The sequence below is a fragment of the Orbicella faveolata genome, unplaced genomic scaffold (genome assembly GCF_042242905.1).
Source record: "Orbicella faveolata isolate gen_17 unplaced genomic scaffold, um_ofav_v1 contig_2, whole genome shotgun sequence".
NCBI lineage: Eukaryota > Metazoa > Cnidaria > Anthozoa > Scleractinia > Merulinidae > Orbicella > Orbicella faveolata.
The window spans coordinates 25087735-25100338 of record NW_028301547.1 but is presented as its reverse complement, the minus strand read 5'-3'; the positions used below and the strand labels follow the sequence as shown (position 1 = coordinate 25100338).

Sequence of the window (12604 nt, the reverse complement as noted above, 5' to 3'; positions counted from 1 at the left end):
GCAGGTGAAATGTTTTTTTTGGTAAAATCTGTTTCCAACCTACATTAATCTGCTTTAACCTGTAGATAGCAATTTTAGCAATAATCTGAATTATTTTGAAGTCCAATAAATTGTTGATAACTTATGTTCAGGTTGAAACAAATCAGCTTAGGTTGGAAACAGATGTACCCCGAGAACCCATTTAACCTGCAACATATACAACCACGTTTCAATAATGTATGGAAATCAATATTTTTGCATTGTTTACAGTGTGCAATTACTAATAGAGAGTTAAATTTTAATCATATTTCCATGTGTATGTAAATGTATTGTATTGATGAGTTGCAATGTGACAAAATACAAATGACTTAATTGCAGGGTTGGAGGCCACTGTAACCATGTTTTTGCCTTGTTGTACCGGCTAAATCATTGGAGTATGTTGGGGATCACGGAGATCCCAGCAGATCAAACTTGCCTGTACAAGTGTGCCGCAGCAGTGGCACAAGCCACGAGGTGCCAGTATTGAACCAGAACCATTAATGAAATGTACCTTTGTCAAAGCCTCATCTTACCAAGGTGGCAAGCGAAAACTGGCTCCAGTAACTTGTAAACTTTATAATGCAAGGGGTAAACATCTCAAGTTAAATGGGTGAAAGCAGCAAGATGTGATGGAAATGTGTCATTATCTTTCAAACGAAGAAAAACATTCCCCTTTTTCATACCTGATCAGTGATCAGGAATGTTCAACAGCTACACAACACTGTTAGTCAAGTTCAGGGGCCCACATGGTTTGAAGAACGTAAACTTCGACTAACAGCTTCAAATTTTGGGAAAGTACTTCATAGAAAAAAAAGCCTACAGAGCCATTTCTTAAAAGTATTTTTGAAGCAAAGGATCTTTCAAATGTAGCATCAATTCGTCATGGAAAACAAAATGAAAAAGTAGCTAGATCTCACTATGCAAGAAAAATGCAGAAACACTTGGATAAGAACTTTACAGTATATGACAGTGGTCTTGTTGTTAACCCCACCCACCCCTACCTTGGTGCTACCCCAGATGGTAAGGTGTTTGACCCAACTTCTGACCGTCCCTTTGGATTACTAGAAATCAAGTGTCCCTACACTTGGAGGAATCACACCATGGAATTAAGCAGCATGCGAGGATGGAAACTTCCCCTGCAGTATGGTTGATGGAGTCCCAAAGCTTACAACTGATGATAAACAGGGTTATTATGCACAAATCCAGGGACAACTTGCCCTTAGTGGCTTACCTTGGTGTGACTTTGTAATATATCTATCAGGATCAGGTAGTCTTTTTGTACAACGTATTAACTTTGATCCTACCTATTGGAACAATACACTGTTACCTAAATTAACCATGTTTTATTTTAAGCATTGTATTCCATTCTTGAGCAAAGAGAGGGCAACATCTGTTAATCCGTGTGAACAGTCACTTTGCCACATCTACAGTGTATCCCATTGAGAGTAGTAACTGTTAATACTGCATCAACATTAATGTACCAATTGAGGCTCCTTTGAATGGAAAAGCAAGGAAAACAAGTGTATTTGTTATTGTTACAAACAAGTGCATTACTTAACTTTCTCTGGTAGCATTAGGTACAGGGTATTTAATGTATCTCACGTTTCTGTCACTGTTTTGTTTTGCAAGTAGATCTTGATTTTTAAGTTAGTCTTTGACTTCCTCAGCTAAAATAGGATCCATAAAGTTTGAGAGCAAACAGCACACTGTCCAAAGTTGATTTATGGTTCCCAGTGAGCTGATTGGGAGTCTACTGTTGAAAGTAAGAAAACGCCTGACCTTCCGAATGGCTCTTTCACCGTGAATCCTGTGTTTAGCAATTGTTTGTGTTCTTATGACTTCATTTTCATTAAATTGAGGTTTTTCTTTTAAAACTGGAGGAATGTTGAGTTGAAGTCCGATTTTCTGTAAGTCTCCTCCTATGTCAAATCCCTTGTCAGCTATTATGCTGTCACCTTCCAAGATTTCTGATACTTCCTTTTTTCTTGACAGTAAATCGAGAAATCCGCTCCTGAAAACTATCTGTTTGTCGGATATGGACCCTGTGTATACCTGTGAGAAAAACATAAAGCCTCCCATGGAATCGACTCCTACCAGGGATTTTGAATAACTCTGGGACTGAATAACAAGGGAGGACGGACACTGAATTTTTAATTCAGTGCAGTCAATTTTAATAATGTTATTGGGATAATCTTCCTCGAACGTTTTCTTGGATGACTTTCCTGTGAGGCCAGATCTTCAGGGTGCCAAGTTGTATAATTTAGCCATGTAATAAATGTACTTGATATTGTTGCTTCTGTGACATTAAATCTCATTGCTAAGTCAAGATTGGTTAGGCCTAAACGAAGCTTCATCATAACTAGTAAAAACTCGTCTTCCACTGACAGAACATGATCTCTTGAAGAACCAGGATCAGCTTCTGGTTCCGAGCTCCCATCATCATCACTTTGTGATTCTTGATCAGAGTCGAATAACAACGACGTACCAATTTTGCGCTCTTTGCTCGCCTTCGTGTTCCAGTATGTGATGTTCTTTCGATGACCACCAGGGAGAACAAACTCAAGTACCCTTCGAAATTTTTATAACTGGAAAACCCAGTTAAATGGCTAAAATATTTCTTTTCATTACCTCTTCTGTGCACTAGATCTCTCAAAACACTCACCGAGAACCTATGCTCGCAAGGTATCTCAATGCTTGATTGAATGGAACGCGAGACAAAGTTCTCCCTACCAGTTTTGTCGTATTCTCCTTCACCCTCGTATGCCGTTTCCGTTAATTCCGATTCTAGCAAAAGATTCACCTCCTCGATCTTTCTTCGTTTTTCAGGTGTTTGTTTAGTCCACCTAAAAATTGATGGACAAGCGCCGGCTCTCAGATACCTTTTATTGGCGTAAGGGTTTACGAAATCTTCCTCTCGGAAGTGATCTGAACAAAGTTTTGAATATTTCGTGACCGCCAAATTTTTCTCCGTCTCCCTTTTTATCCTAGAGATCCAAACCTACAAGGTAAATAGATTAAATTACAGGTCCACACATAAGACAAATTTACGCGATCGAGCGATCAGGTTACACGTGTTCACCTTGAAGAGTTTCTTGTCCTCTGGGAATCCAGGCCAAGATAGCTCTTCCATAGTTGAGTTGTTGTAGCAATCATAAGCACAACAGTCGTGCACCATTTTGAACGAAAACAAGCGAAATTACGTCGAAAGAAGAGAACGTATCCTAACTCCGCGGTCTCTCACTGCAATTCCTTTGCAAACACGAATGTTTGTTTACCCAATGTAAGTCACGTGCTCACCCTATGACGTAACAGTCTAAAGAGGTCTATTGAGTCCTTCGCCGAGGTTACAAAAAGAAACGGAGATGATAACGAGCTGGACTCCCTTAAAATCATGCCATTAAACGGTATGAAAGAAAAAAAAACGTACCATCCACTGGGCATCGTGCACTCTAGTTTCACAACTCAAAAGAAATCCATCGCAGAATTACGCAGGATGCACCTTCAAATTCCTTCTCCAAAGACAATGAAAAGTCTCAGCCTCAACCACAGAAGAAAGTAAGACCTGCCATCATTGATTCAAGCGACGAGAATTGAACTTTTATACCTGAAGTAGACTGTTTTCTTTCTTTCTTCAAAACCGCTTGTTTTTTTGTCATGCTCGGATGAGTTTTCGTCACATGACATCGTTTTGCATACTAAATGAGACGTAAAGGCGTTTCCGGTTCCGCTTTTTTTTTTAACAAACCGGCTACTGGAAAAATACACCAAAAATCTAAAACTTAAGGCGATAAAACTGTGCGATTTCAAAATGGATCCAATAAAGTGGCAACTGAACTTCGTGTCGTGCAATTTTGGTCTGAAATCATACTTGTGATTTCAAATCGAACTCGCGCTGCGCGCTCGTTCGATTTTGAAATCACGCGTATGATTTCAGACCAAATTGCACTCCACTCAGTTCAATTACCATTATTAATATCCTTAAGGTGTGCACCACTAACTACGGCCTTAAATAATGGCGATATTTTGGATGCAAATTATGGAACAGTCTCCCGGACTTGAGCAGATCCTCGACCAGCTATAAAGCGTTTAGAACTGCATTAAATGACGTGCACATCAGCTGCCATATGTATGTGAACTAATGTTAACAATTTTTCCTTTTCATATCTTTTACTTGTAAACAGTTTTTGTCTGTACAGTTTATATACATTTTATATTCTTATACATTTTTAGATATTTTATAGTAGCTAGTTATGTAATCTCTGTTAGTTTAGTTTAATATTTATTCCTAAATGTACATTTTTACTTTCTTATTTTGTTTTCTTGGCGAACCTGTAAACTGGTGCATCCTGTAGACTCTGCTTATCAAGTCTATGGTACGCACCATTACCATAATTAAGTGTACGATCAAGTTAAATAAACAATGCCTATGTTCATGTCTATAATAAAATAAAAGGTAAAATAAAATGCTTTTTGATGTTTTATGATCTTTTTTGTCGATATATTTGCTCTTATCATAACAATTTATCATTTCATGTAACTCTACTGTCTGTCATGAATTAAACATGCAAAAACAGTTATGGTGGATGGTAACAGCGTTATATTGTCTTGTTTTACTTTCATTCGCAAGCCGATGAAACTTCACACAAATACAGTTCCCTGCGATATTAAATTTCCATCACTCTAGGCTCTCGTAATCCTGTAAAGAGCTTAATATTGGCTATTTTCTTTTCCCTTTAGAACTAACTGCGGTTTCTTTCGTTTAGTTAATTTTTTCTAGAAAATAACTGAAACAATAGGCAGCCCAAAATTAAAAATCAACGATATGTAAGACACACTGCGGTGACAAACATGACAAAACAACGCATGTCGTAAAAATTATGGTTTTGTGCTTGACGTTTCGTATGCTACAACATCAGGGACCGCGTAGGGGGGGGGGGGAAGGGGCTAGGGGAGCCTTAGCCAACCCCCGTCCCCCTAAACTCCACTTTCTCACATTAAAAATTAAATAAGTAAAGCAAAACATAATATAATACAGCAACGTTTTATGAACATTATGCAGCTAGTCTTGTGTGTGCCTTGACGGGAAATTCCGTGGTCGTATATACATACGTGGACGAATTATTGAGACCCAAGTTCGAATAATCACTTTTAGATGGGCTCCTGTCACCTTTGATTTTTGTCTTCGGGCTGAATTTAAAACAGCAGCAATGTTCCTACACACATAATTTTGGAGAATAACTGTTCAGAGGACAAGGATGTCAGCTGTTTGTGGTGAACGAGTAGTTTATGTCCTGACCGAGATGTAGAGCGATGTAAGTTTGAAATCATTCCATGACGCGATTTTATTATAACCCTCCTGGCACTGAGAGGCAATGTTGCTAAGGCGAACGCGTACGCTAAGGAGAATTGAAAATGAGGAACCGTCCACCCTAATACATTCTAGAAATGATGCATTTACGAAAACTATTCAAACACTTCATGTCCACAACACCGTTTCCGCAGCGTTTTCGCCATCCGCCTGAAACTGCTCAAAAAAACTGATACTCACACACCTCGGTTTTCGCTGTCGCCTTTAATAAGATAGAGTTCCGTTTTAAACTGTCTCCTGACTGTGGACACCGTTTTCGGATGTCTACATTTTTCGCTGACAACGGTATTAGTGTGGACAGGGTCAGCCGACTCGTTAACAATCCCAGATGGCTTTTCTGGCCTTGAAAACTCCATATTTTCGTGTGAAATTTCAGCCGGTAAAATTCGTCGGCAGCTGCCCTTAATTCGCGGCATCCTTGCCAGGCCTCAGACTTAAGAACAGACATATCCCACGAAAATACGAAACTATTAAGGCCTGTCCAAACGGGAAATGTTTGGCGACCAAACACCATCAAACATTGTCTGGTCACCAAACATTTTACCGTTTGGCCACCTTGTTTGGTGCTGTTTGATCGTGTTTGATCGTGTTTGGTCGTGTTTGATAAAATTTGAAGGCCATCGAACATTCGATCAAACAACTTAAAACATTTCGTTTGTTCTCGTGTTTGATGGGCGATGTTTTGTTCGTTTGGACAGCCGTATCAAACATGTTTGGCGCGCGCACGCGTACCACGCTTGTTCAGTGGCTTGTATCCATAGATACCGCGTCTTGTTTGCGTACTCGTTTGTTCAGTATTTTAAAAATGGCGAACGAAGAAGAAGCTTTGGTGCACGTTGTTGAAAATGAGGAGATATTTACCGAAGAAACGCCGAGTCGAAAACGAAAGTAAAGGAAAGGAAAGGCAAGGAAAATGAATGACGAAGAAACGGATCTTTCGATCGATCTATTGGAACAAAATGTATGCCTATGGGATGTATTTTCAAAGGAATATCACTTAAAAGATAAGCGAGATCAAGTATACGAGAGATGTAAGAAGAACTTGACATTCCCATAGCGGACATAAAATACAAGATCATTGGGCTGAGACACACACCTCGTTGACAATGTAAGAAATTGCCGACTTCGAGATTCGGAACTGGAAGCTCAAGGATCTGTAAGTCTCGCCAGTGGCAAGAAATCGTACTGTCAGTGTCAGTCGCTCAGCAGCACTAATATCCTTGTGACCACCAGTTACCTGACGAGGGGTTATGTCAGGTTAAATAAGCCGCAGTATCTCGAGAAAATCGTCATGAATCATTCACATCATTTCGCGGTAACCTGGAGTATCTTCGATCATCAGTTCCTGTATGACATTACAGAAGTATCCTTTCTGTTCTCTTCTCCTTATCCAGCCCCTGGCCTTCCCTTGTCTACTTTCTCTTTTTGCATCCTCCTCTAATATTTCAAGAAGGATTATAGCCGCTATACTCTTCTTTAATTTGAACCTTTGAATCCCAACCTGCTAAGTCTCACGTTCCGCCATATTGAAATCTCGCGCTGAGTAAGGTACGCTGGGTAATTTGTGGCCCATAGTTTTTTGCGTGTGGAGTTTGATCTGTGTTTCATCAAACATGTTTTAACCGTTTGGCCACTCACTTCAACATCAGCATGTTTGATCACCAAACAATGTTTGATGATGTTTGGTCGCCAAACATTTTCCGTTTGGACAGGCCTTTACAGGCGAATATCCTATTGACTACAGGGTTTTAACCACCAATTGTTTCCAGCTGCTTTTCTTACTTTCTTTTTTGATTAATATACCGTTTACACTGTTTTTTAGCGTTAGTTAACGTTGAATCGCGCTGAAGGAATATCGTTGGGTCCCTGGTTTATCACAAGGTTATTAGCAGGGGCGTTACAGTGAAGAGAACTTCATTGAGCAAAGTCGGATTTGATATTGAATTTAAGGCCGGCTAATAAACTTTTACACTTGTACCGTGACAACATTCTTCTTTAGCAGAGAAAGTTTGCAGTTGTGTAACGCTTCACTTCTTACATTGCAAATTCCAGGTGACCGTTAAGCTAAATTACAAGTAAATTTAAAATGTAAAGTGAAAGGTTGATATTATAATGGAAAAAACTTGGCATTAGCTAGTGCTTGTGTCACTCGAGGTGAAAGCATTTTCCAGCTCTTATACTGCCCCAATCTTACGTTTTTTTAAAGAGAGCACAAAGAAATTGGTGAAAAAAACTGTAGAGTTAATCTTAAACTCCGGGATGTAGTTATGGAAAGCAAGAAAACTAAACATCCATAAACAGTAAAGTCTTTAATGAAAGAGGAAACCACCTGCACGACAAACCAAGCCACGGCGAGAAAACGTCAATTAACGGCGAAAAACGTGAATGTTTTGAGACTCAAGTACTACAGTGTATTTTCGTTTATGTCTTTTCCTGTTAATTTTATAATGAGTGATTTCTCATTGCAGTACCAGCACACTTTCAAGCTAAGAAAATTCATAACTGAAGATTTTTTTTAATGTAGCTTCAAATTCTTAGAAGCAATATTAGTTTAATTAGGTGGTGATACTGAAATGCTCTCATTAGCCAAACATAAGTCACAAGTTTTATGATATGAATATAAACATGAAGAAGTTAATGGAAGCGGCCTGAAAGCATTTCAAGCGTAACAAAATTAAATGTCTAATATCAAAGACAAATAGACCGTGCACGACTAGGCATAAAACGGCTCAGATCTAGATTTACAAAGCAGTGGTGCAGATTTATGTGTCAATCATAGTTTCCAGACGAAGTTTTCACCACAACATCTCGATGGCTGACTCTTGCCTGACTCAGTTGATCATTGCAGCTCTCAATATTCTCCTGGGATTCTTATGTGTGGCGGCAAACACAAACTTTTGTGGAAACGTTTTTGAAACTCAAGTTGGTAAGGAGACACCTGTAAATTAAGACGCTCCTCTTTCCTTCTATTCAGTCTTTTTAGTTCGCATTCAATACATTTTTTATTTCCTCTCCCCTTTTAGACCATGCCTTACTTGGTCATGCCGTGGACACGGTTACTGTTCTTGACGTGTTTGAATGTCAGCTTAAATGCATCGGATATAAAAGTTGCAAGTCGTTTAACCTTCATCCAGATGGCAACAATGCACAACGACGCATTTGTGAGCTTAAGGTTATTCCCCAGTATTGCATTGCACATCCATCCCTACTGCGTATAATTTCACGCGTGATTAGCGCGCGCGCATTAAAAAATGACGGCTTTTTCTTTACAGCTGGACCTCGCCATAGAGGTAAATCGTCATTTCTCGCAAACGAGTATGGTAACCTATCATTTTTTTTTCTGTTGTTTTGAATTGAGTAATAAATTTCTCTATGTAAAATAAATATGGACCAATTCTCAGTGTAGAACAAAAAGCAATCGTAGGAAACGTGAATTTAGCAAGCAATCGTGACTACAATCATGGTGCTATTATAAGGATTTATATGGGTATAAACGAGGTGCTGTTGCTCCTAAACGAACATGGGGACCCCTCATTTTTATTTCAAAATTTAAGTTCCTATAATATAAACAATTAGTAGGCAAAGTTTCACAAAAATCTCAGTGCAGGTTCTTATTTACATGGAAGAAGTTAAATAACTGAAGGACCTTAAGGACCTTTTAGACAGTTATCAGCTTCCCTAGAACGTCTATAAACACGGGAAGTAACACCATCGTTAGCAAATCAAAATCCGATCGAAAATCCAATAAACGATGTTTAGCTTAACAATAAAATAAAACAAAACAAAATTGTTTTATGGACAAATTAAATCTTCATACTAGAGGGATTTGCTAAAAACTCTAAATAAACCAACGTTTATATCACTGGCTGCTGACTCCAGGTGGCTCAAGATGCTAATGTTATGACTTGTACGTTGGAATGTCTTCTGGAGATTTCTGGAAAGTCTTTGTTCGTTAAGACCTTGGTAAACCCATTAGCTATAACTGGACAAACGTATTTATGCAACCTTCAATACATACAAAATAACAAATTTAAGTTAGATTAAGTTTTGCGATTGGAAATTTTGTCGTGCATGTATATGTGGCTCGTTTGTTAGAATGGAAAATGACAACTCCAGATTTTCAGAAGTTTGCAGTCAGTGGGCATTGAGGGGAGTTGGTAAATGAGGCCTTGCTCGCGTTTCCAGTGAAAAAAGAGTTTTTGATCATGTTCCTTATGTACCAGTCTTGTGTCACTGGCTGCTGAGTCCAGGTGACTCAAGACGGGAATGTGAAAATTATTGCGTTGGCTTGTCCTCTGGTGATTTCTGGAAAGTCTTTGTTCGTTGAGACAGATTAATTACAACCGGTAAACTGTAGTTATCCAAGCTTATGTACATGCCGAAATAACATATGAAAATTGTTCTTATTTGCCTTATTTGTGAACTTTCTCTTTATAAGCAGTCATTGGATTTAATTGAACGTTTATAAACAATCTTTCGCGTAATCATAACAGCACTGTTGGAGTTGTTAGTCGCAACATTTCAGCGGACAGAATCGATAATTTCTAGCTTTAGCGAAGCTATCTTGAAAGCTCTGCTAAAGCCGCCTTCTTAAAAAGGGCCGACAGTTTTTCGACATTTAGGTCCATCGCTCCCTTAATCCGCCTCAACTTCTTTTGAAAGATTTTAATACAACTAGAACTTTTTACAAAGTAAATGACAATTCTGAAGTAGTTTACCATAAATTTAATTTTAAAACAGTTACAGGTAACAGTCTTCAACCAACTTTTATTCTTAATTGACAGTTTTCTTCAGGCTTGCTTTCTGACAAGCTCCTACGACAGGTAGAGATCTAAATTTACATTTCGCAGCCTTGAGTGTAAAATATAATGTTAGCTTTTATCCAGAACTTCGTTAAGCTTCCGCGTTAAGCTTCATATAATTAAATATGAACAAAAAGTATGTTATACGTAACTGATTTAGTTGTCCTTTTATCAAAAGTTGACCTTGTAGAAAAAAGACGATGTTTCTCCTGGAAGATAAAAAAGTTGGCTTTTTGAATAAATTACGGTACTAATTACAGAAGAATAGCAGCACTCCAATAAAATTATGTTACAGAAATATTACTGATTCGGGTTATAACAGGGATCATTTTTGTTCGGTCATTTGCCAGGCAGCGGGACATGTGCTAGCGCCTTCATAATTTATATTTGTGTTTCAGTACACCAAACGGCCCTCGCAAAAATGTTGCTTTTCTTATTTTACGTCCTGTCCTGGATCAGCAGGTGATATCTGTTTCCAAAATAGCTATTGAGTCCAATTCAATTTGTTTTGCTGACGCAAGCCGTTTATACATCTGCTTCAGTTTATTTTGCGCACGTAAAACCATTCAAATTCACGCCCCTTGACGCGCACAAAATATAAGCGCGACGGTGGAAATATCTCCCCTAATGAGCATCACACAGGTTATTATTTTAAGTTAAGTTGCACGAAAGGTGTTGCTATGTGCAACATTCGTTTAACAGTTATACTACCACACTACAAGACAACTTGTACAATAAGTGTTATGACTTGAGGACTTGAGGACTTGAGTCCGGATTACATTTTACAGCTATCCCACTAAACTACAAGAGTAGAAGATCCTAATAAAGAAGAACATACAGACTGACAGGTGGCGTAACAAAGCACACGAGATCTCCGTTGGCATATTTTATGATTTATGATACTTTCTCATCTTTAAAAGCCAAGGACGATTAAACATTTTTTCAGTTCTAAATGAGCGATGTTAAACGATACTAAAAATGTCTCATTTAACTAAAAAGACAAATAGTAAAACCAATACGTACGATGTAATAACGAAGCGAGCGAAGTCTAAATATAGATTGTAAATTATTGGATTCCCACGAGAGTCGGACAACATAGGCGTTTTCTGAGAGAAACAGGAGGAAAATGAACGCCAAATTTTCGTTTTAAAAATTGTTTTAGGAACACTTACTCACGCGTTTGAAAAAGCGTCAAATAGTCCACCATTTCGTTCTGTTTGTCTGAGTTTGTCTGAGCTATGACGTCACTCGCGCGCTTCGTTATTAGCTGAGGGGTGTATTGCTCGATACGGCGCACTTAGTAATTATAAAACTCGGCAAAACTGGGTAATTGGTAGGATTTGTCATTGTAAGGCACTTTCCTCAACCTAGCCAAGTTCAAAACATCGCTTTGAACAAATAACCCAGCCTAACCTGTCTTCTGGTGATTTCTGGAAAGTCTTTGTTCGTTAAGATCTTGGTACAACGATGACTTATAATTGACTAAATAGAAGATATTTGCCTAGGCCAAGAGAGCGTGAAGGGTATAAGAGTTTATTCGTCATATAGGCGTTTTTTGCAAGGTAATCTCTCTCAAGTTATTTTTATCACTCCCAGTTTCAGAAATCCCAGGAATATCTAGAGAGAGCGAATCCTTTGACCCGGGTTTCGCTCACTTGGACAGCATCCTACACGAAAACATCCACGCAACGCGAGTGGGAACACTATCCACGAACGATCTGGATACCATGTCTAAAAATAACTTGAGAGATTACTTTGGGAATAAAGCCTGTATAGAGGAGTAACTCTCCCACCCTTCATGCTCTCTTGCTTAAGCTAATGAACATTATAGATAAGAAAACTTGGCGACTAGAGATGGCCAGACATGCTTTTTCTACGGCAATGATTGCATTTCAAAAACCGCTTTTTTTTCTCAGGTTAATGAACGTTTTCTTTACTTTAGGTTCAGTGTTCAAGTTCTGATCAATGTTTAGAATCACCGAACTAAAATAAATAGCTACGGTAAACTGAACAAGTAGCTATGAAGAATTAATCGCATCTGTTTCGTGTTTGAGTGACCTGAGGAGGAAGTGGAGAAACAGAAACAAGCCGTCCTGTTTGGGTTAAATACTAGATCGCCAGTAAGCGGGAGATGGAAGATAATTGCCCACGCCATAAATCTTGATAGCTAAGGCAGCTAGCCTTGCATACGGTCGGTGCGCCTTATATTAGAATTGATCAATCAGGATTAAGCAGGCGGGAAAAACTTTACTGTCCTGACGTTACATGTATATTAACAGGAAAGGCATTGAAGTCGGGCAATTTTTCTCACTAGAGACGGCATATTAAATATTCACGAAAATAAAAGGGATTTATAACTGAAAAAAAAACATTTCAGGTATTGTTAAAAGTGAAAAATATGAAACACTTTGTGTCA

General features: G+C 38.6%; 1 protein-coding gene and 2 pseudogenes across 1 annotated transcript; 1 reads left to right on the top strand and 2 right to left on the bottom strand.

The window, feature by feature from the left end:
• Positions 1-705: 705 nt before the first annotated feature.
• On the top strand, positions 706-1722 carry LOC149112596 (uncharacterized; annotated as a pseudogene).
• On the bottom strand, positions 1666-2531 carry LOC149112595 (uncharacterized; annotated as a pseudogene).
• LOC149112594 (THAP domain-containing protein 1-like) lies at positions 2378-3600 on the bottom strand. The gene is made up of 2 exons (XM_089289011.1): positions 3098-3600; positions 2378-3016 (listed from the first exon to the last, which is right to left on the bottom strand). The coding sequence occupies exons 1-2, from the start codon at positions 3191-3193 to the stop codon at positions 2378-2380; spliced, it is 735 nt and encodes a 244-aa protein (XP_089145137.1). The 5' UTR covers positions 3194-3600.
• Positions 3601-12604: the final 9004 nt, after the last annotated feature.